Source organism: Rhamphochromis sp. 'chilingali' (genome assembly GCF_963969265.1).
Source record: "Rhamphochromis sp. 'chilingali' genome assembly, chromosome: 15".
Taxonomy (NCBI): domain Eukaryota; kingdom Metazoa; phylum Chordata; class Actinopteri; order Cichliformes; family Cichlidae; genus Rhamphochromis; species Rhamphochromis sp. 'chilingali'.
Genome location: NC_137942.1, coordinates 29484028 through 29507149, shown reverse-complemented (window position 1 = coordinate 29507149; position 23122 = coordinate 29484028). Strand labels below are relative to the sequence as shown.

General features: G+C 41.1%; 1 protein-coding gene and 1 long non-coding RNA gene across 9 annotated transcripts in view; one reads left to right on the top strand and one right to left on the bottom strand.

Annotated features, from left to right (window-relative positions):
- Nucleotides 1–23122, top strand: part of LOC308411500 (UDP-N-acetylglucosamine transferase subunit ALG13-like) — a 49799-nt gene that overhangs the window by 8217 nt on the left and 18460 nt on the right. For 7 of the 8 annotated variants that reach the window (XM_080905414.1, XM_080905412.1, XM_080905408.1 and 4 more), the window contains one exon: nucleotides 8017–8085. The exons of the other annotated variant lie outside the window; for it this stretch is intronic. In XM_080905414.1, coding sequence (XP_080761540.1) covers nucleotides 8017–8085 — 69 coding nt within the window. The remainder of the gene's footprint in view (nucleotides 1–8016; nucleotides 8086–23122) is intronic. 8 annotated transcript variants of the gene reach the window in all.
- On the bottom strand, nucleotides 11618–23122 carry LOC308411517. Its single transcript, XR_013974404.1, has 2 exons — nucleotides 17616–23122; nucleotides 11618–13052 (listed from the first exon to the last, which is right to left on the bottom strand). It is a non-coding gene; the product is annotated as an uncharacterized lncRNA (long non-coding RNA).

Genomic DNA, 23122 nt, shown 5'->3' with positions numbered 1-23122 from the left:
TTTACAGAAGATCATCCTTATTACTGCCAACTATTCCAGAGACGTGAAAATCTACAGCATAAAGAACAAAAAAATATAGCAGTCTAACGCAACACTGTAACAGAGATGAACCGTCAGTTTGTCGCAGATCAAAGTGGAATGAAAGTGATTGGTTGAACAGGTGTTCGTGATCTGTGTTTTCTGCATTTTCATCAGCGTAAGAGACTCAGCAGCAGATTAGAATAACAGTTACACATTTAATAAATCACCAAATGAATACACGCAAGAAACGAGCAAACCTGTTCCGACAATTTGAGTTTGTGTTCCCTCAGCTGCAGACTCGCTGCTGTTTAAATGTTTGAGAGGAAGATTAGATATAAAGCAAACGTCAAACATAGACTCAGTCTGCGTTCACATTTGATATGAGGCCAGGACGGATAATGGCTGTGTCCTGTTTGAAGATCATATATGTAAAATTGTTGTCTGACCTCTGTCGATCCAGCCGCTCAGAGTCCGTGGTTACCATGGTTACTGCATAAGCACCTATAATGTAAACAGCTGACACAGCGGAAACCTACCAGGAGCATGGGTGTTTATGGTTTTCATTGCAAAAGAACTGTCTGAATGGTTAACTGAAGTTAACTTGGATAAATTATAGTTAAGGAGTATCACAGATAACGCCCACGTGAGCTGTGTGACTGTTCACCACTACACTGAAATAAGTAGGCTATTACTGAAATACACGTGCTATATCATAAACTATGATATAAATAGGGAGGTCCTATTAACATGTTTAGTTTTAAAGGACACCTTCCTGCCTTTAGTCTCATTCATGAGCAGTATTAGTTTTCTTCTAACATCCAGAAGTCTGCACCATGTGTTTCATAGTTTGTAACAAGCCTTTGACAGTTAAACATCATGTGACCGAAAAAGAAAAAAAAGAAAAGAAAAAAAATCACACAAATTGTATGTTAACCTCGTTTATTTTTAGTTAAGTAAACTCTAAAAATTCTAACAGATTGCTGGTGCTTAGAATACAGTTGAATAACTATTAAAAAACAGATGATATAATATTTCTGTCCAGGTTGCAGTCTTGATGATGAACATGCTGTTGCAAACTCTGCTCCTCTCAGTGGAAATGCGCCTTCTCTTTTTAAAAGTCAGTTCAATCTTAAAATTCACTGTTAAATCCAAAACACACCAGATAAAGAAAAGCGAATGGTTCAGTCTAACACATGTGCCAGTGAACCATCAAACATCTCTAAAACTGTGCAGTTATGAAACGTAACTTTAACCTCAGCCAAACCAATTTGCTCAGTTGTGAATAAAACAGCGAAGTAAACGTGACCCGACAAACAAAACCTGAGTGAATTAAGTCCAGCGTTTAACCACTGAGAGCTCAAATTCAGGTGAGGTTTCAAAGCTGTGCCGGTGATTGGACATCAGCCGCTGATAAAGTAGGTTTGCCTATAAAGTGCTCTGTTGGGAAACAAGCTCCAGCAGCTCTGCATTCGGGAAAAAAACTATATTTACTTATCTTGTGCAGAAAAATGCGCTGACATTGCTTTATATCGAGCACCGGCTGCCCAGTTAAATTGTGACTATCACCAGGTAGAGTTGGATGTCTCGAGACCGGTCTTGTCTCGAGACCACTTTTACGTGGTCTTGGTCTCGTCTTGGTCTCGACGGACTTTTGTCTTGGTCTCGGTCTTGGTCTCGCTGTTTCGGTCTTGCGTTCTCAAATCGACATAGTGTTCGGAAGATTTGGAGTTAACCATCAGCGGAGCGGGGGGGTGGCTTACTGGGCTTAAGCCCGGGTCATTTTTTCAGAAGCATGGGGTCTTTTGGAGTGTAATTTTTTAGTTAGATGCCTGACTGACAACTGTATAAAACAAAAACAACACACGAAGCACAGAGTGCACCGTCGTAAATTCCCCCTAATTTTGGTATGATCCGAGCTCAGGCACTGGGCGACTGAGCACAGCACCCATGTGAGCGAGGGGGGAGAAGCTGCTGCCTGCGAGTTTGCTGCAGACAGAGGAGAGCTTAAGTTTGACCAGGCACCAAAGCAAATCATTCGTACTGAACTAATAATGTAAATATGACGGTGTATCACAAAAGATTGATATCAAACTGATCACTTGGTTGCGTTACTTGCTCTTCGAGTGAATCAACAAATGGATAAATAAAAAGCCGAACAGCAATGCTGATTTTTTTAGAGAGTCTTAGCTTACATTTCATATTTTCAGTTGTTACCCTCCACGCAGAGGCGGAGCCAGACATTTGAAACACCCGGGGCTTAGCCCAAAAGGGTAGTATGCATGTGGGATTTTTTTTTTTCCCTTGGGGGGGGGGTAGAAATGACTGAAAGATTAATAGGCTCTGTTTTGAGTTTTGTTCAAAAAAGAATGACTTCATATAGGGAAAAATATATATCACATATACAGGACACCTTAAACTAGTTTTTTAATTAAGCAGCAAGGCAGAACAAAATCAGGGCTGTATCAAGACACAGGGACTAAACCCCAATTCAACCAGACCCAGAACTGATCCAGAATTAAAACAGGACTACAACAGTTCAAAATCAGGACTACTTGGGACTTAACCAAGACAGAATCAGAACTAGATGATAGTAGCACTAAAAATCATCATAGACTTGCACTACATTTATTTTTTAATTTTACCAAAGTACAATATTTAGATTGAGAAAAGTTTATATAATTATTTAGCCTTGTTGTGCAAACAAGCCTGCATAACTTAATAAATATAGAATTTGAAAAATAACAAACCTAAAAAGAAACACTAGGTACGAGATACATGAGGACCTATGATACAGTGATACTTTTGGTAAACAACCATTTGACTAACATGTGTGTCTCACCTGGGGCCCGTTCTTCGTACCTCGCTAGGTAAGTTAGCTGGATTAGATTGTTGACGATTTCGCGTGATCTTGGATCGTTCGGTTCCCCGAAGCTCATCCGGGACTTGCTGTCATAGCAACAGAGCCGTAAGCGTAAACCTGCTCGGGAGCAGGTTTACTTTATGTAAACAGGATTAGATCGCGGCCACGCAGGTATGTCCGCTTCATTTATACGAAAGCAACAGCGATATTCCACCACTGTTTCAACATAAATAAATAACATCAATGTAACTAAAGATAATGCAGCACTTGATCCTTTTATTGATTTCACACAGATACATACAGGTCATATCCTAAAAACGGGAAATGTACTATTAACATTCTATTACATGTATGTGATTATTACAGATGTAATTCATATTTCAGAGTAGTAATTGTAAATTACTTCGTGTAATCAAGATGAGAGACCACGGCTATAAAAGCGAAGGTGGATTTGGGAAGTCTGTCGCAGCCATGTCCTGTCCGTTTACGCGAGCCACCCATTGAGGAAGGTGCAAGATTGATAAGGAGAGTCCTCAGTATCCAGCGTATATTGCGGGACAGACAGGATCCTTTAGCTCAGCGCGACAGTGTGCTCATAGAGAGATATCGATATTCCCGTGAGGGTATTATTCACTTAACCAACTTGTTGACGAGGGGGTGCAGGACCACCACCTGTCTTTTTTTGCTCCGCCCTTTTCTTGGTTGCTGTTATGAACAAACAAACAGATTATTTCAGGGTCTCTTTCCAAGAGACGAAAAGCAATATAAGCGATAAATATTACCATTCTGTAGGATATTCTTATATTCCACTTTTACTTGTTCCCATGTTCTAGTGGGTCCTGTTGTGGCTCTAATGTGAAAGGGGATATAATATAACAATATAATATAATGTAATATAATATTGGATAATATAGTGTAATATAATAAATCTATGAATAAATAATAAAGTGACTGAATAGTGGTATTGTCATGCGCTTTGGGTGCCTTGAAAAGCGCTATATCAATCCACTCCATTATTATTGTTATGATTAAATTACTTACGAGTTTAATTTGTCAGCAACTTTCTGCCAGCCCTCACTCCTTGCTTTTGCAGCCTTTGCAGTGTTCCCTTGCGTTTTAATTAAACTCTGAAACTCCTGAAATCCCTCAATCAAGAGTTCTTGCTCTGCTGCCGGAAAATACCGAGCGCGCCCCTTCGACATTTTCGCCGACCAATCAGCGGGTTGCCGATCAATGTTTCTACTATCGATGCGTAGCCCCTTTTACGACACCCAGTGATGTCACATTACTGCGTCCAGCAGTACTAATCGTCGACAACAGGTGTGTTCGGGGAACCGGATTAGCGAGCTCACGGTTAGCGCGATGGTTTGATCTTGGATGTAGTGAGCGACGTACGAAGAACGGGCCCCAGCTCTTGTTCCATCTCTGTTCTGTCCTCATTCTCCTCTCTCTCCCTCTCTGTTCCTCTCTCTCTCTTTGTGCTGACAATCATCAAATATACAGATATTTACAAACTCTTCAGATAAAAACACAAACACTTTTTTAATTGTAACATCAAATCAGACTAAATGTTTATTTTTAAAAAAAAAAACATATTTGTTAACTTTAAGAGTAAAGAGAGAAACTATCTGTATTTCTTAATTGCAAATGGCACCAAATTGTATTCAAAACTGAGCCACACTTATGGAGCTCCACAGATCTTTTCCTGGTGTTTTGATTGACATCTCTTGATGTTCCCATGTCACAGAAACAGGCTCTGTGTTTTGCCTTATATGCATCCACAGGTGTGCCACCAATTTACTCACATGGACTCTACGAACCTATCAGAAGCTTCTTCAGCTCAGAATTGAATCGTCTGGAGTTTCTTATTAATTAACAATAAACTTAGTGTATATGTACTCCTAAATTTGATGAAAGTGATTAAAATAGACAGTTCCCTCTTTTTATTCTGACATTTAACTAATTCAAAAGATATTTCAACATTTATTTATCTAAAACAAAAGTTTACTCTAAATTGATGTTTAACAGTAAAAAAAAGTTTTTATGTTTTCTCCATAAAGTGTATGTAAATATCTGGTTTCAAGTGTGAATATACTGCTGTGTATTGAAAATCCTCTTGTTTTGCATAGATATACTAAACAACATCCAAAGCATAATATATAAAATAACATCTACCTGAGTTTTTTCTTTGAAAGAAGCTCCTTATGTCCATTGTTGTGTTCATCAGTACACAATTGAAACCGATTTAGAGAGTTTGTTTAGCCGTGGAGGCAGGGGCGGAGCGTGGGGGTGGCTTACTGGGCTTAAGCCCGGGTTGTTTTGTCAGAAGAATATCTGGTTTCAAATGTGAATATCCTGCTGTGTACTGAAATCCCTCTTGTTTTGCATATAAATATACTGAACAACATACAAAGCATAATATATAAAATAACATTTACCTGAGTTTTTTCTTTGAAAGAACCCTCGAATGTCCATTCTTATGTTTCAGTACATAACTGAAACCGATTTTGTCGGGGAGGGTAAGAACTGAAAATATGAAATAAACACACGTAAGCTAAGACTCTCTAAAAAAAATAGCATTTGTTCGGCTTTTCATTTCGCCATTTGTTGATTCACTTGAAGAGCAAGTAACGTAATATTGGTCAAGTGATCAGTTTGATATCAATCTTTCGTGATGCACCGTCATATATACATTATTTGTACAGTACGAATGATTTTCTTTGGTACCTGGTCAAACTTAAGCTCTCCTTAGTATGGCTGGCTCCGTCTCTCCAACACCGCACTCACGGGCAGCAGCTGCCCCGCCCCCTCGCTCAGTCGCTTAGTGCCTGAGCTTGGATCATACCAATATCAGGGGGGGATTCACGCACAGTCGTAAATTCCCACAGTGTGCACTATGTGCTTCGAATATTGTGTGTACTTTTTGTTTTATACAGTTGTCAGCCAGGCATCTAACTATGAAAAAATTACACTCCAAAATACCCTGGGCTTCTGACAAAACAACCCGGGCTTAAGCCCAGTAAGCCACCCCCACGCTCCGCCCCTGCCTCCACGGCTAAACAAACTCTCTAAATCGGTTTCAATTGTGTACTGATGAACACAACAATGGACATAAGGAGCTTCTTTCAAAGAAAAAACTCAGGTAGATGTTATTTTATATATTATGCTTTGGATGTTGTTTAGTATATCTATGCAAAACAAGAGGATTTTCAATACACAGCAGTATATTCACACTTGAAACCAGATATTTACATACACTTTATGGAGAAAACATAAAAACTTTTTTTTACTGTTAAACATCAATTTAGAGTAAACTTTTGTTTTAGATAAATAAATGTTGAAATATCTTTTGAATTAGTTAAATGTCAGAATAAAAAGAGGGAACTGTCTATTTTAATCACTTTCATCAAATTTAGGAGTACATATACACTAAGTTTATTGTTAATTAATAAGAAAACTCCAGACGATTCCATTCTGAGCTGAAGAAGCTTCTGATAGGTTAGTAGAGTCCATGTGAGTAAATTGGTGGCACACCTGTGGATGCATATAAGGCAAAACACAGAGCCTGTTTCTGTGACATGGGAAAAATAAAGAGATGTCAACCAAAACATCAGGAAAAGAATTGTCGAGCTCCATAAGTGTGGCTCAATTTTGAATACAATTTGGTGCCATTTGCAATTAAGAAATACAGATAGTTTCTCTCTTTACTCTTAAAGTTAACAAATGTGTTTTTTTTTTAAAAAAAAATAAACATTTAGTCTGATTTGATGTTACAATTAAAAAAGTGTTTGTGTTTTTATCTGAAGAGTACATAAATATCTGGTTTCAACTGTATATTTGATGATGTTGGTGTTTGGCTTGATTGTCAGCACAAAGAGGGAGAGAGAGAAACAGAGAGGGAGAGAGAGAGAATGAGGACAGAACAGAGATGAAAAAGAGCAGGTGAGACACACATGTTAGTCAAATGGTTGTTTGCCAAAACTCATCAGAACTGTATCTCGTACCTAGTGTTTCTTTTTAGATACCATTTGTTACTTTTCAAATTCTATATTTATTAAGTTATGCAGGCTTGTTTGCACAACAAGGCTAAATAATTATATAAACTTTTCTCAATCTAAATATTGTACTTTGGTAGAATTAAAAAATAAGTGTAGTGCAGGTCTATGATGATTTTTTAGTGCTACTATCATCTAGTTCTGATTCTGGTTCTGTCTTGGTTAAGTCCTCAGTAGTCCTGATTTTGAACTGTTGTAGTCCTGTTTTAATTCCGGATCAGTTCTGGGTCTGGTTGAATTGGGGTTTAGTCCCTGTGTCTTGATACAGGCCCGACTTTGTTCTACCTTGCTGCTTAAATAAAAAACTAGTTTAAGGTGTCCTGCATAGAATAGCATCTGGCTGCAGTTTAAAGACTTTTTTTGTCTCGGTCTCGGTCTTGGTCTTGGTCTCGTCTTGACTCGGTCTTGGTCTTGTCTCAACTTGGTCTTGGTCTTGTCTTGGTCTCGATACCCTCTGGTCTTGGTCTTGTCTTGGTCTCGATACCCTCTGGTCTTGGTCTTGTCTTGGTCTCGGATTAGGTGGTCTTGACTACAAGTCTATCACCAGGTAACGTGGGCGTGTTTCTTGAATTAGCAGCAGGTGTTAAACAACCGCTGACAGGTGAGTAGGAGGATGCATGCAGGTAATCTGAGGGCCTGCTGAGCTGATTGCTGGTGTCGTGAGAAAAATGTCAGCTCGTTCTTTATGTTACAGAAGCACAGAGACAGAAGACCAGGCGGAAAGAGACGATTGTTCAGTGAAAATGAGAATCTGCGAATGCAACATGTGGAACACGGACAGTGTTGGGGAGTAACGGAATACATGTACCGCCGTTACGTATTTAAAATACAAAATATGAGTAACTGTATTCCGTTACAGTTACCGTTTAAAAAGGTGGTATTCAGAATACAGTTACTTTGTTGAAATAAATGGATTACACTGCGGTACTTTCCTGTTTCATATTGTTGTGTTTTCCTCCGAAAACAATAAGTTCCGTTGGAGCAGCCTTTCAACGCCCTTTCATTCGCACGTGTGAAGAGGTCATGTGATCAGTGACCCCATGAAGCTGTAATCAGTCTGTTTTTATTTTATTTTGAAAGGATGAGCAGGAAGGAGGCGTGGCTGACTCTCCCACGAGATCAGACGTGAACTTCAGCTACAGCCAGCAGGTACGTCCCGCAGCGTAGCTTGAAGGTGACATCATCGCGTGTGTGACAGCGGTGCCAGGGTAGCTCAGTGGTTGGCGCTGCTGCCTCGCAGTCTGAGCGTCTCGTTTCAGACCCGGGGAAGATCAACTTCCTGCTTCAGACTTCAGGAGAATATTATTGCGACCGCGCCACAGACTGCAGCTGCCATCTCTGCTCCGCCTTGTCTCGGTGGGCGGCGACAAGCTGGACAGAGAACAGCTCTAAACATTGTTCGTCCAATCAAAAACCTGTACAGCAGGCCTAAAGCGCCTGTCCAACGTCATCCTCCAGAGATCGCAACCTCTGAAGGTGGTGGTGCTTGGACTTTGAGCACTTCCTGTTCCTGTGACGCGCCGAGCTCTCTTCTTCTCTTGGTTTTGGTCTAACGGCAGTCGGGACAAAGGTCGTGTCCAAATTCATGGGCTGCACCCTCCTGAGGCCGCATTTGTAGACCGATTACGTCACAGCGACGCGCCGAAGGCTGTCCAAATTCGTAGACTCCTCCGAATGCAGCCAACAAATGCGTCCTCCTTTTCCCCGAATTTGAAGGATGGGTCGGGTGTATCCTTCGTGGCTTACCATATCCCAGAATTCATAGCGCGGCCCAGCCAAACTCCAGTTTCCAACAATGGCGGCCGCTACTAAGTTTTAAAATTACTCATACTAATCTTTCTGGGTCACAAAATAAACTTTTAACGTATTTTCAGGCGAGAAAGTAGCTCTGTAAACATCAAATATCTGCTCGGTTTATCAAGATATCGCATATTTGCATAAGTGCTTCGCCGTTTTCGGAGACGTCTGCTACCCACCAGCTCGAAAGCTAGCCGGGAGCTCGAGGGTTACTGATGCGGCCGAGAACGGCACAACGCCCGGCACATCATTTTCAGATCACCGCGGACTTTCGCTGCTCGGGTTAAACGTAATATATAAGTCACTTAGACAACCTAAAAATGTTATTGTTGGGCTTTTTTCAGTGTTTTGTTTGTTCGTGAGTAAATCGGTTTGGCTGAGATTAAAGTTATTAGATTAGATAAAATAAAACTTTATTAATCCCCTGGGTGGGTTCCTCCTTGATTTTTACACAGCTGACTAAACGTCAAACAGAAAACTGATTAAACAGAAGTATGAGACAGTTGAGAATTTACACCAGTGTCCTGTTATACTTTAGATAGCAAGGATCAGACGGCTGAGTTTATTAAACTCCACCGAGACAGCGGTGACGCTAATCAGAAGGCTAGACCGTCCAATTTCACGGCCGTTTATGTTGGGTCTGTGTTTCCACAAACCCCGCTAATTCTAGAGACTTATTCATCATGAAGAAAACAAGACAGTCGATCGATCCATTATTTGCACAAGGGAGGCCTCATCTGTGTCCAGCACGACAAAGAACCCCAAATGGTGGCCTCCTCTCGCTGCCTTTTATTGACAAACTTCAAACAATAGTTTACAAAGCACCTCCCCTTGCAACCCCCCTTTGGTTACAAGACAAGGACTGTATGTAAGTGTGTGTGTGTGTGTTATGTGAGAATGTGTGTGTGTGTGTGTGTTATGTGAGAATGTGTGTGTGTATGTGTGTGTGTGTGTGTGTTATGTGAGAATGTGTGTGTGTGTGTGTGTGTGTGTGTGTGTGTGTGTGTTAGACCTCCTGCTGACCAAAAGGGTCATAAACCCAGGAAGCCTACATCAAAAGAAACAGATCTTTCAGTTAGGATGTATCTACAATAAAACCTCCCCCAGCACAGAGTGGCTGGAGAGGTGGTCAGGATCAAAGGAATGGCTTGATCCTACTGCTTAAACTAAGACTATACAAATTTAAGAAACACAATGGCAACATTCAACAATTAGACTTAACATTTCCCTCCTTTTTGTCATTGTATACTTAAATTTCAACTTATGCACCCTTTGTTTAGACAGTGTCAGTGTAGCTTTCATTCATACACAGGCTTCTGTCATGTCAGTAATTTCAGTCATTTCATATTGCTGTAAGAGTACATAATTAACAAATGTATCAGAAATCATTTTAGTTAGCAATGATCTTATACACGGTAAAATGCATCCTATACATAAGCAAATCAATATCAACAGTTCAAAAACAGGAATTAATATTTTCAAAAGAAGATGCCACCAAGGACCAGACAGTAACCAAGCTATCCAGTCTTGTGGCGGATCTACTCCTGTCGTGCAATTCATCATGTATTTCTTCAAGTACACAACTGAATGTCAAAGGTCAAACAAGAAGAATCATCATTCTCAAAAATCATATGTCACTACAATCCAACTGTATACAGACATAGGTATTTAAACGCATCAGTTGACTTTAATGTTTGTCCATATGGCTCTCAGCTAACTTCAAAGCTGCAGCCTAGCCAACACCCTTCTTTATGACTCCTATCAACCTCCCAAATCTTCTCACTGTAGGCATCCTGTGGGGGTTAGAGTCAACTTGTGAATTATCTGCATTTACAACTCTTCTCCTGTCCTGTTGTCACCACAGAAAAAGCTTTGTAAAGGAAATTGGATCAAGCTGTTTTGATCTTCTTGGCTCAAAACCTCAAGTGTTCATGATGTAAATGTAGACAAAAGGCTTCTCTGTTTACATCCTTCTTGCAAAAGACAAAAGAATAAGTGATGTTGCCATGTTCCATGGTTAATCTCCAACTTGGGCTAATCCATTGTCCTTCGTACACATAGGCAATTGGCCTGTTTCCAGTTCGTTTAACTGTATAATGTCCTGCAACAAGTCATATTCTTTGAGTCAGACGAGCAGGTCTGTCTCACCAGAGCAGTTCACCTTCCCAGCTACTGGTGAATCAACCTTCCATTCAGGTTCAGAGGAATTGAAAAGTTGGCAGTGTTCCTGGATGTGTTGCCAAAGCAACCAAACAAACTGTCTCGCTCTCAGTGATGCTATAGGGCCACAGTCCAGAAGAATGTGTAGCCAGTGGCATCACAAGCATAACCATTGGTCTCGTTCTTTATGTGAGCGGTTGTGTTCTTAAACTGCCACCAGTAGTTGTTGAAAACCCATGCGGGTACTGGGTGTGGTTTGCTCTGTTCCAGTGCGCTCCCTGTCATCCCACTCAGGGTCCACAGGCACAAGAAGACGCACAGCACATTCCCAGCCATTCTGATGAGTACCTGTGGCTCAGTTGGTTTCTTCACCGGATTGAGACGAGGGGCCCTGGAGGCTTTCCCCCCCCCTTTGTTCCCGGTCTTCCTGCCACTTACTCCGAGCTGGCCTGGACGTGTGTCACCTTCTTGCAGTGCGCTTGATATATCCAAGTGTTCCTTCCAGCAATCTTCACTGCTGTAGTCGTCGTCAGCAGCATCCGATATGGACCTTCCCATCGTGGACTGGACCAGCACTTCCTCTCCATGGCCTTATCATCATCCAATCTCCAGACTTCAGGCTCTGCTCCTGCGAAGAAACAGAATCATCTGGCAGATCATTTGTTCTCATGACTACTTTACTTTTAAACATTTTCAAGCATCTAATCTGCTAATATGCTCTCTCTTCTGCTTTTCTATCATCACTACAGAAGACTGGAACTCTAAATGCTCTAACATGTGTAATCTCAAAGAGTCAGACCATTCTCTGTTGGAGTAATCCTCATGTACTTATTCTATACAGTCTAACCGTGTCCTGCCTGTCTTCCTAAATCTTAACTTTACTGTTCCATTAGTTCTCTCTGCAAAAAAGTTTTTTTTTAAAGTATTTAATAATCCTAGAGTGAGTATAACGACTGCTCATCTCCCTCCTGTTTGAGACATGGCATAGCCAATGGCTCAATATAGCAGCAGTCTTATACAAATTATAGACAGTACTGGTGTATCACACAGATAAAAAATCATCCTGCAAGCTTGCTCCCTCTGTAAGTCACAACTGTTTTCCTGCTGTAGGTGAGTGGGCCTGCATGTCTGCTGATGCTGTACTGATAAAAGGTTAACACCATGTTTAACTACAGCTGCCTCTTTTGTGATCTTATCTGCAAAAACTTTCCCTAATGCAACTGGATCTTTCCCTCACATGTGTGCTGCACATTTACAAACGGCAATTCCACTGGTTAACAACGCTGCCTCCAGCAGAATTTGCAAAAGTTTGGTGTGTTCTGCAGGTTTCCCTGTAGAGGTTGTCACACCGCGTCTCACTCACTGCACTACAGAAAAATGTACAGTAGCAAATGTCTACTGCCTATCAGTGTATATTGTCTCTCTACAGCTTTACACGCTTCCGTTAAGGCTAGCATCTCTGCTGCTCAAGCAAATATGACACATGCTAGTTGTCCTACATAGATAACTCTCTCTCACTGTCTGCTACAGTAAAACGTGTTCTAGTCTGTCCCTCTGCTATTGTAAAACTCAAATCATCAGCAAACCAAACCTTTCCCTCAACGAGTGGCACATCTATTAAGTCATTCCTCAGCTTACACGTCTTCTCCTCGCGCTCTCTACACTCATGAGAAGTGCCCTTCCTCCGTTGGCAAAAAGGGTTGGACAGATTCAGAATTCTGCACCACTTTATGGTAATATGTGTGGTTGTGAGAGTAACAGTAACATTAAAGACAAGTGTCTTGTAGGTGACAGAAATGTAAGTTTAGTCTGCGATAGTAAACATCTACCTCGTGTGGAACTAACAATGTCAAAAGGTGAAATAAACCATTGAAACATTGTACAGCTTAAGCTGCTGCACATACTGATCTCACGCATGGAGGTAAAGCACGAGCAACTAGAGCTAATCTTTTAGGATAGTAAGTTACTGGCTTCACTTGTGGAAAAAGTGCTGTTAGTTATTTTACAGTCACCTTGTATTTGTGCTGTTCACAGAACCACAAGTCCATCGCTGGACCTCCTCTGCGCTGTCACTTTTTGGAGCTTGGCACGCTCCCTCAAGTTCCATTTTGTGGGCGATCCTCTCAGTCACTCCTTCTCGTCATGGCACCTCACGACATCTACAAATTGAAAAAATGACACTCCTCTCGCCACACGGCTTTCGCCATGTGTCAACTCCCCAATGAGACATGTAAAAGAGTGTCGCACAGTCTCCCTAAAACAATCTCCAGGGTTTGTCCCTTGGAGCAGCTTCACTCCAAGCTGTAACCCTGTGTAAAACATTAGTCAGCACTTAAATGTTCAACTTGTTTAACTCCCAGCTCCTGTATCACAGAAGACAAAGTCTTAAAATTTAAAACAACTTCACATTTGCAACCAACTATAGATCATGAAAGTAATAAAGTATTCAGCATCACAGAGACAAGTATCATTGCAGGTTTATTCTAAACCCATTAAACTCCTACTTTTTCCCATAATTTATTCCAAATTATTTAACATCTCAATGTTATTCCACATTGTAATCAGTGAACTTCACTTATAGGCCATCAAAGCCTCATCTGAACAAGGATGCACCACTTGCATAGGTTTAATACTTGTAAATAAACAGCTAATCACACAAATCACTGCAACAATAATAGAAAACATTGCCTGCATATACAAAATCTGGAAATAAAATCAACCTTCACACGTATAAACAATTATATCAAAAAAGTAATAAGCATTCGGCACGGGCGAGACAAGTGTCATGTGCAGGTTTTCTCAAATCATTAAATCACTATCATTACCATAACTCGCCTCAGACATGGATCATCCCATGTGCTCAGTTAACATTAATGTAATCGGTGACTTCTCTTAAGCAAAGTCACTCCACTCATATATTATTATTATTATGGGTTCAAAAGTGGCCAGCAAATGAGCCCATAATAAACTATTCCATAAATATCGTAATCTCTTATTTGTTTTACTCATGTCACTTGTCCACTTCTGCTGAATGCTACATGCGCTCTTAAAGAAAACAAAACCTGTAATAAAGAAACAAACATCCACCAGTTGTTCTGCTAAAAACCACATCATCAAATCACATGAAAAACTGCAATGCTGTAAGAAAAAATGCAAATATTAGCGCTGCGCAGGTGTGTGCATACTTTCTCACAGTAACTTCTGTGAGTACCACAAGTTAGTCAATGACACACACATGGTAAATTCACAGACATAGAATTTAAACTAAAAAGGTTACATTTTCAGAGTTCACATAGTCATGTGACCCACAGGAGGAATCCTGTGGTCTCCTTCTGCTCCTGCAACAGAGAACCACACAGAGATACATCCACACCTTTGTCAGGTGGGGGTTGACTTCACACAATGGTGTTAAGTCAGTCAGTCAGTTCCCCATTTATTTTAAAATTCTTACTCATTCACTCAGTGATTCCTTCTTTTGCTAATTGTGGAAATTATCGTCGCATTCGTTTCCACGCTCAGCAAAACAACGTCATTTCAAAAAGAAAAATAATTTAGACTGGATTTCCTCGTTGAATTTTTTTGGACAGGAACTTGTTTCCTGATTGTCCCAAATAAGAGCCCATTTTAATTTTGGAGAAGCTCACTTTGCAACAGTTTTCTCGACGATGCTTCGATTCTAATCGTGCAGATCTGCTCAAACAGAGATCATCAAACAAAACTTTCAGTGCACCATGAAAGTAACAAAATAAAAGAAAGAAAATAAAAGAAATCAAAGAAAATAAAGGAAAGCAAGGCCTTGTTTAAGTCATGACACGTGTTCTTCATGCCAGGGGGATAAATCGTCACAACCCAATTGGCAGGTTCAACTTTAGTAATAAAAGACAAATTAACAGCCAGTTTAATCTCAAACATTCATCCAATCAGCCATACACACAACATACAGCATAACCCTGTTGTCTTAGCACATAATAATTTTAGTTCTCATGTAACTAAATGTGTGCCATGGTAAAACTTCTTCACACACCAGATGTGTATATGCATGTGGGGTTAGTATGGTTAATGCATTTTCAGTATGTTTTTGTGTTCATCTCTCATCACACTTCCATTATTCTCATCACTGCTTAAAACAACACACATCTCTCTCTGTTTTTCTTCTTTAACTGTACTTTTCTCCAAAACAGAAAATAGCATTACAGCTGTTTCAGACCCAGAAACACCAAGCACTCTTCATGCTATCATTCATCCACACAACTATTTTATTTCTTTTTGGCCACTGGGCAGGTGACTTGCAGAATCACGTCTGCCCAGCTGGATACCTTTCACACACACCATGACGTCAGACACGCTCACACTCGCGGAATTGATCAGGAGAAAAACTTTCTTCATCTTCACACTCTGTTACAGAAACACCATATGTTGTTTTTTTGTGTTGTGTCAGGGATGGATATGTAGTTGTAACGTTTGTGTTCACTAACTTTACTTTCTGTTTCCTCACTTGCCTAGTCTGTCTTGGACTCAATGCTGCTCCTAATATGCCTTTAATCTCTCCTCCACTTCTGCCTCTGCTCTCTCACCCTCTTCTCTGACTCTACTTTTCTGCTAACATTCTTGCTCTTTCTAATGCTTTTCTACGGTGTTGTTCTAGAGTAGTTGCAGTGGATTAAGCTGTAGTTTCATCCTCAGGTTTCACAACTACTTCTTGCAATATTGCTCTTTTAACATTCTTGCTTCTCTCCTCTTCTGAGCCTGCTCCAGCCACAACTTAGCAACTGCTAACTGCAATTCCTTCCTCTGCTTCGCTTTACCTGTTTTACCTGCTACACTTACAGCTATTCTTTCTACCAGCATTTTACACTGAACTTCCACTAATGTCCCTTCAAATCCACATTTCTTACACCAACAACCTACATACTGCGTGCTGCCTGGTAAAACTTTCTGCATAAATTTTACATCTCCTTCTAAGGCAGACTTACACATTTTATTCTCCATTACAAGACAACAATCAGCCACACTCACGCAGACCACGTCTGGCCCGCACACACACAACATAGGCCTATCGCTTGCGTCTGCACGCACAGCCTGCGCTCTCTGTTGAAAACTCTCAAACGCCCCATATGGCGGAGACTTCAACCTTCGGACACTCTCCAACGCCCCAAATGGCGGAGATTCCGGACTCTGAACCTAGGTTCTCTCCACGCCCCAAATGGCGGAGAACTCTCTACGCCCCAAATGGCGGAGAAGCCTGCGTCTCTCTCACGCGGCTAGCGCGCTCCCGGACTCACGTTTAACTAGAGCTGGGCGATATGAGATTTTTTCATATCACGATATGTTTTTTTCATTTCAGACGATTACGATATCTATCACGATATAAGCCAAATAACTATATTTGTAAGATTTAAATGTGCCGTTGCTCACAAGTAAAATGTGAAATAATCAGCAGCTTGTTTTTATTTAAATATTTATTTCCCATAATAAGTTCAACAGGGTAGATGTACTTCAGGAACATGAGACTTTTTCAGATAAATAAAGGCAAATATTGCAAACTACACAAAAGGCAGCCGCTAAAGCGTTTAAGTTTCAAAATAGAACAAACGAAACAGACTAAATTGTCAATTCCACTTAGAAACAAAATATTAATTCTAAAAAATAAATCTTAGTTTGTTTTACAGAAGAACAGACAAAACTGACTAACTTTTGTCAATATCAAATAAACTGAGAACTAAAAGGAAATTCTCAATCTCTCCTTGTTGTATAGCTTAGCTTTTCAAACAGTTTTAACAGTTACTTTAGTCTAACAAAAGCCGAATGACGAATTAGCGCTTCCAGTCAGAGACTGAGGCTACGTCCACACGTACACGGGTGTTTTTGAAAACGGAGATTTTCCGTTTTCGTTTTAAAAAATAATCCCGTCCACACATAAAGGCAGAAATGAAGGAAAACGCTGCTATGAACATGCCAAAGCAGCAGGTGGAGCTAGATTCCTAACCGTGCAGAAATGTTGGCCAATCAGAAGTCTAGAAGCCTCGGTGGGAAAAAGTAAACAAAGCTGCGGCATAGAAGCAGAACCGAGTCGTATGTGTGGACGGACAGTAACTGTGTGTATGTAAGCATTTAAACACTGCAGAGAGTAACAGTATTGTAGAAATTCATTTCACCGAAACAATAACGTGGCGCACAGTGTGACGCATGCACCAGTTTATTGTATTTCCAGACTTGCTTTCGGCACAATTTACAGTGCACGCTACTCTGTTTTTGTCAGACTTGAAATAGCCGAAATACCTTCACACTACGGAACTTCTATGGCTCTTCCGTTCGACAATCTCTCCGGCATTGGAACCATCATCTGGTTTTTCTTCGGTCACGCTCGGTTGAATTTTCTATTCGGCACACTCATTTCCTCCATTACGCGCTGGCTCCATTACCCGCTGGCTGCTTCCCAAACAAACACACGTGCGGCTTGGCACTTGTGCTGTACATAACAAGTCACGTGACGTGACGCTGCGGCTGTGATTGGTTCGGCTCTGCGCTACTTAATTTGGATTGGCTGACCTTTTTTTTTTTTTTTTTTTTTAAAGAAGACAAGAGCGGCGAGGTCTATCGCGATAGCTTAATTTCTCTATCGAGTAAAAGTTATATCGCGATACATATCGTTATCGTTCTATCGCCCAGCTCTACGTTTAACGCACAGCCCGTAGCCGCTCTCTAAGGCCTTCTGTACTCACTGTTTGTTTACATTCATGGGAAGAGTCTCTGGATCCCGTCAATCGTCATCCATCCCGAGGGGAGGTCAGGCGCAAACTTCCCGGCCTGGTGGCAAGCCAAAAACACCAGGGCTTTACGTCAATCATCCCAGACGTTGCGGTGGCGTCCTCTCCCTCTCCTCGGTTGATGCAATGTGTTAGGCTCCGGCTCCGAAGGACCAAATAAATGTTGGGTCTGTGTTTCCACAAACCCCGCTAATTCTAGAGACTTATTCATCATGAAGAAAACAAGACAGTCGATCGATCCATTATTTGCACAAGGGAGGCCTCATCTGTGTCCAGCACGACAAAGAACCCCAAATGGTGGCCTCCTCTCGCTGCCTTTTATTGACAAACTTCAAACAATAGTTTACAAAGCACCTCCCCTTGCAACCCCCCTTTGGTTACAAGACAAGGACTGTATGTAAGTGTGTGTGTGTGTGTGTTATATAGCATCTACTTACATCATGGTAATGTTCAATTATTCAGTACAAAGGGAGTACACAACCCATTTTTCCCAGAGCTTCTTGAATTTCTCAAGCTCGAGTCTAAGGACAAAGGTAAGTCTTTCCATTCCAAAAATTTCTTCCACTATCCCACGCCATTGGGCCCGAGTTGGAGGGTCTGCCTTTAGCCATCTTCGGGTTATGGCCTTCCTGCAGCCAGCCAAAAGTATTTTCAATAAATAATTATCATTATGTGGGAGTGCCGTAGGCAATTTGCCAAGATACAACGTATCAAATGAATAGTCTATTCTAATCCCAATTATTTTGTTTATCTCAAGGGCCACCTCCCCCCAATATGGCTGGATCCCTGGGCAGGCCCAGAAGACATAAAAATGGTTTGCCATGGGGGTTCCACAACCTCTCCAACATAGGCCCTGGCTCTGTGAGCCTGTTTGCCGAGCTGTGAGTTTAGGAGTGTTAAAGAATCTCACTACATTCTTCCAACCAAACTCTCTTAAGGACCTTGAATTTGCAGTGGTAGCCTGAGACTCACATATTCCCCACCAGCTGTCCTCTGAAATTTGTGAGCCTGATTCCCTCTCCCATTTTTGCTTAATGTACAACGTAGAGTGATTTTTAGAGGCTTGTATACTACCGTATATTTTAGAGACCATCTTTTTAGAGTCCTTTCTCTTGTATGCCTCTTGAAAGATATGAATTAGGTTGTATTCGTTTTCATCTCTGAATAGTAACGTCTTGTTGTAATAGTCTCTAACCTGCAAGTATCTAAAGAAGTCATGCTTTGCCAGTCCGTATGTATCTGAGATGGTTTTATAGCTTTGGATTCCCCCATTTGTTGCTAGTGAACAAAAAGAAGTAATTCCTCTCAGAGTCCACTGTTTAAAGGTCCCATCCAGCCTGGCAGGCACAAACTCCGGGTCATAAGCTATCCAATTCAAGGTCCTAGCCTGTTTTTCTATTTGTAGTTTCCCCACTACCCTGAACCATAGTTTCAGGGTGAACCGGGTGAAATGGTTCAAATCTTTGTAAAATTTTTCAGCTTGGTTCTTATTTCCTAAAAGAGACTGTAATGGGAAGTCTAATTGTGTAATTTCCATATTTTTCCATTTAGCTTCATAGTTTGGGGAGCACCAGTTTACCAGGGGCTTCAGTTGTGCGGTGTAGTAGTAATCTTGTAAGCACGGCAAAGCTCGTACTGGACCCTTGGTCTTCTGCCGTTCCAGATGAACCGTGAGATCCATCTGTCCCACTCGTCAAATTGTTTTTGGGTTATCTCCAGGGGTAGTGACTGGAAGAGATAGAGAATTCGAGGCAGAACGTTCATTTTAATTATTTCTGTTCTATTACTCATAGCCAAAGGGAGGAGAGACCACCGAGTTAGGTCAGATTTGATCTCTTTGTTGAGGGGGCAATAATTAATTTCATAGAGTCTAGACATGTCTTTCGTTAGGTTTACTCCCAAGTATTTTATTGTGGGAGAGTCCCATTTGAAGTTAAATTTCTTTACAGTTTCCGGTCGAGGTGTATAATTGAACGTAAGGGATTGAGTCTTTTGAATATTTAGTTTATAGCCAGAGTAGTGATTGTAGGCTTTTAGTAAGGTCATCAATTGGGACAAACTAGATTCAGGATTTGTAATAAAAAGAAGAACATCATCCGCAAACATACAAGTCTTGTGTTCTTCACCCCTGATCATTATTCCTTGTATTTCAGAGTTTTCTCTAATAGCCTGAGCCAGAGGCTCAATGTACAAGGCGAACAGGGACGGGCTCAAGGGACAGCCCTGGCGTGTCCCTCGCTTCAGAGTAATATTTTGAGACAGGTGTCCATTAATCCTGATCCTGGCTGTTGGGGAGTAATACAGTGCTTTGATACATTTAATGAAGCCATCTTTGAATCCGAATCTTGCTAGTACCCTAAATAGATATTCCCAACCCACCGAGTCGAATGCCTTTTCGGCATCTAGGCTGACCAACATTGCACTAATATTTCCTGATGTTATATGATCCATCACTTGTAGCGTTCTCCTCAGGTTGTCCTGAGTCTGTCTATTTGAAACAAAGCCTGTCTGATCTAAGTCTATCAGCTCCGGGATAATTGATTCCAGTCTCTTAGCTAGTATTGAAGCAAATAATTTATAGTCCACGTTAAGGATAGAAATTGGCCTATACGAGCTGCATTCTTTTTTATCTTTGCCGTCTTTTGGGATAATTGAGATAACTGCTTCTCTCCAAGATTGTGGGGCTACTCCTGTTCTTAGTGTATGATTAAAGCAATTAAGCAGCACTGGTGTTACTTGTGTCCTAAATGCTTTATACCATTCGGACGGATAACCGTCTGTACCTGGTGCCTTATTCGCCTTCAGTCTGGAAATGGCTTTATGCAGCTCTTCAGCAGTTATCTCTGCCATGAGTTTTTTATTTTGCAATTCTCCTATAGATGGTAGGTCTAATGAGTTTAGAAAGGCTTCCATCATTGTATTCTCTACTAGGGGAGGTTGGGTATATAGGTCTTTGTAATACTGTTCAAATGCCCGTTGGATATCCTCCAGTTTACTGCAAATAATTTGTGACTCAGGGTTCCTGATTTTATGAATTCTGTTCTTTTCCTGTTGTTTTCGCAGTCTCCACGACAGAAGCTTCAGCGCCCTAGGTCCCGTCTCATAATACTTTTGTTTTGTAAATTTGAGCTTTTTTTCGATTTCCTCGTCGTAAATGCTGTTTAAATCTTGTTTAATTTTGTTCATCCTCCACTCTGTTCTATCTGAAGCATTCACACAAGGCAAACTGCCAACCTCCTGGTACGACGCTTCCATAACTTTAATTGCAAAAAAGGGGAACGACAACTGAGTGTGCATCATACCGGCCGATTTCACTTCTGAACCTTGACTTTAAGATCCTAGCTAAAGCGCTGGCCCACAGGTTGGAAAGGGTCAATATCAGGGGTAATATTAATAATTGTTAATAACCTGCACACGCCGTCCAAGGACACTCCAGAATGTGTTCTTTCCCTCGATGCAGAAAAAGCATTTGACCGTGTAGAGTAGAACTATTTATTTGCTGTGCTGGAAAGATTTGGGTTCGGTCCCAACTTCATCTCATGGATCAAGTGCCCATACTTGTCCCCTGTTGCGTCTGTTTGCACTAATAGCCAGAAATCAAAACCATTCCCACTCAAACGTGGCACACGTCAGGACCGGCCCCTTAGCCCGTTGTTATTTGATCTAGCTACTGAACCTTTAGCAATGCTTTTTCGAAGCAGTAAACTTGTCCAGGGCATACAAAGAGGTCAAACTGAACAGTCTCTCTCTATGCTGACGATTTATTGCTTTTTATCTCAAATGCACATGCTTCCCTAACGTCTATATTGTCTCTACTCACGCGTTTCAGTCAAGTCTGTGGTTATAAATTAAATCTGTCCAAGAGCGAACTTTGTCTATCAAATGAAGAAGCATTTCCAATAGATTTGTCGGGTTTCCCCTTTAAAGTGGTCAAGGAGCAGTTCACCTACCTGGTATTACAATTACAAGAAAGTATAAACAACTTCTCAAAGCCGACTTTTTTACACTATTGAAGAATGTCAAACAAAGCCTTCAACAGTGGTCACCCCTGAACACAACTGTGGTCGGACGAATTAATTCAATTAAAATGAATATCCTTCCTAAATTCTTACACATCAAATCAAAATGTATTTATATAGCACATATTAAAACAACAGTGTTGACCATAGTGCTTCACAGTCAGTGAAAACACGAGACAATTAAAACAAACAATAAAACAGGACAACAAACAATAGGTAACAACACAATAAGCTAAAACAGCCAACGAGTTAGAATCAAAGGCCAAAGTAAAAAAAATACGTTTTAAGACGTGATTTAAACGACTGGATCGACTCGGCAGTACGAATATGAACAGGGAGGTTATTCCAGAGTCTGGGTGCCACGGTTGCAAAGGCCCGGTCACCTCTCGACTTCATTTGAGTCCTAGGTTGTGCAAGGAGCCTGTGATTGGACGATCTAAGTGCTCTGTTGGGATTGTGTAAGTGGAGGAGTTCAGAGAGATAGCTGGGCGCTAAATTATTCTGAATTTTAAAAGTGAACTAAAGAATTTTAAAATCTATGCGATATTTGACAGGGAGCCAATGTAATTTGGCTAAAATTGGGAGTTATGCGTTCATAGATTCTCGTACCTGTTAAAAGACGCGCAGCTGCATTTTGAATTAACTGAAGCCGGTAAAGAGAAGAGTGTTGGAGGCCCGAGTAGAGGGAGTTACAGTAGTCCAGTCTGGATGTGATAAATGCGTGGATAAGCTTTTCAAGGTCCTTTAAAGGAAGGAACGGCTTTGCTTTGGATATCTGACGCAACTGGCAAAAGCTGTTTTTACCACAGTGGAGACGTGTTTCTGAAGTTTAAAAGAGAGCCATCCAGGAACACTCAGAGGTTTCTTACAGTGAGCGAGAGATGGCTGGCGAGAGGGCCAAGGGCATCAGCTAACCGGTCTAGCAGAGTGTGACTACCAAAGACTATGATTTCGGTCTTATTTTCGCTCAATGTAAGAAAATTATGTGATAACCAGAACATTCAGAGGAGCCACCAGGGTCTTTAGAAACACGCTCTACTTCCTGCTTCACGCCTGAGGCTCTGCAGTGACGACCTCTGTTCTGCAGCTTTTAATGTCTAGTTTCAGCCTGAGTTTGTTCAGAGTCGTAGGACGCCATCAGCAGGAGCTGGAACACGTGAACTCGTCATTGGTGAAGTAAGAAAGGTAAAAATGCAAAGAGCCAAATGATGCCAGAAGAATCCGTGACGTGCAAGTCAGTGGCATCCAATCATAACTGTTGAATTTCACTCATTAAACTGGAGCTCCGCCTTCTTGGATGATCTGTTGGTACGGTAACCTCACAGCAGCCATATTATTGGTCAGGTGAAGCTAGCAGACAGCAAACATGGAAGTTTATGGGACTGACTCACTGCTGCCTCTGCTGGACATCAGAGGAACTGCAGCTGATGTAATGTTTTTGTT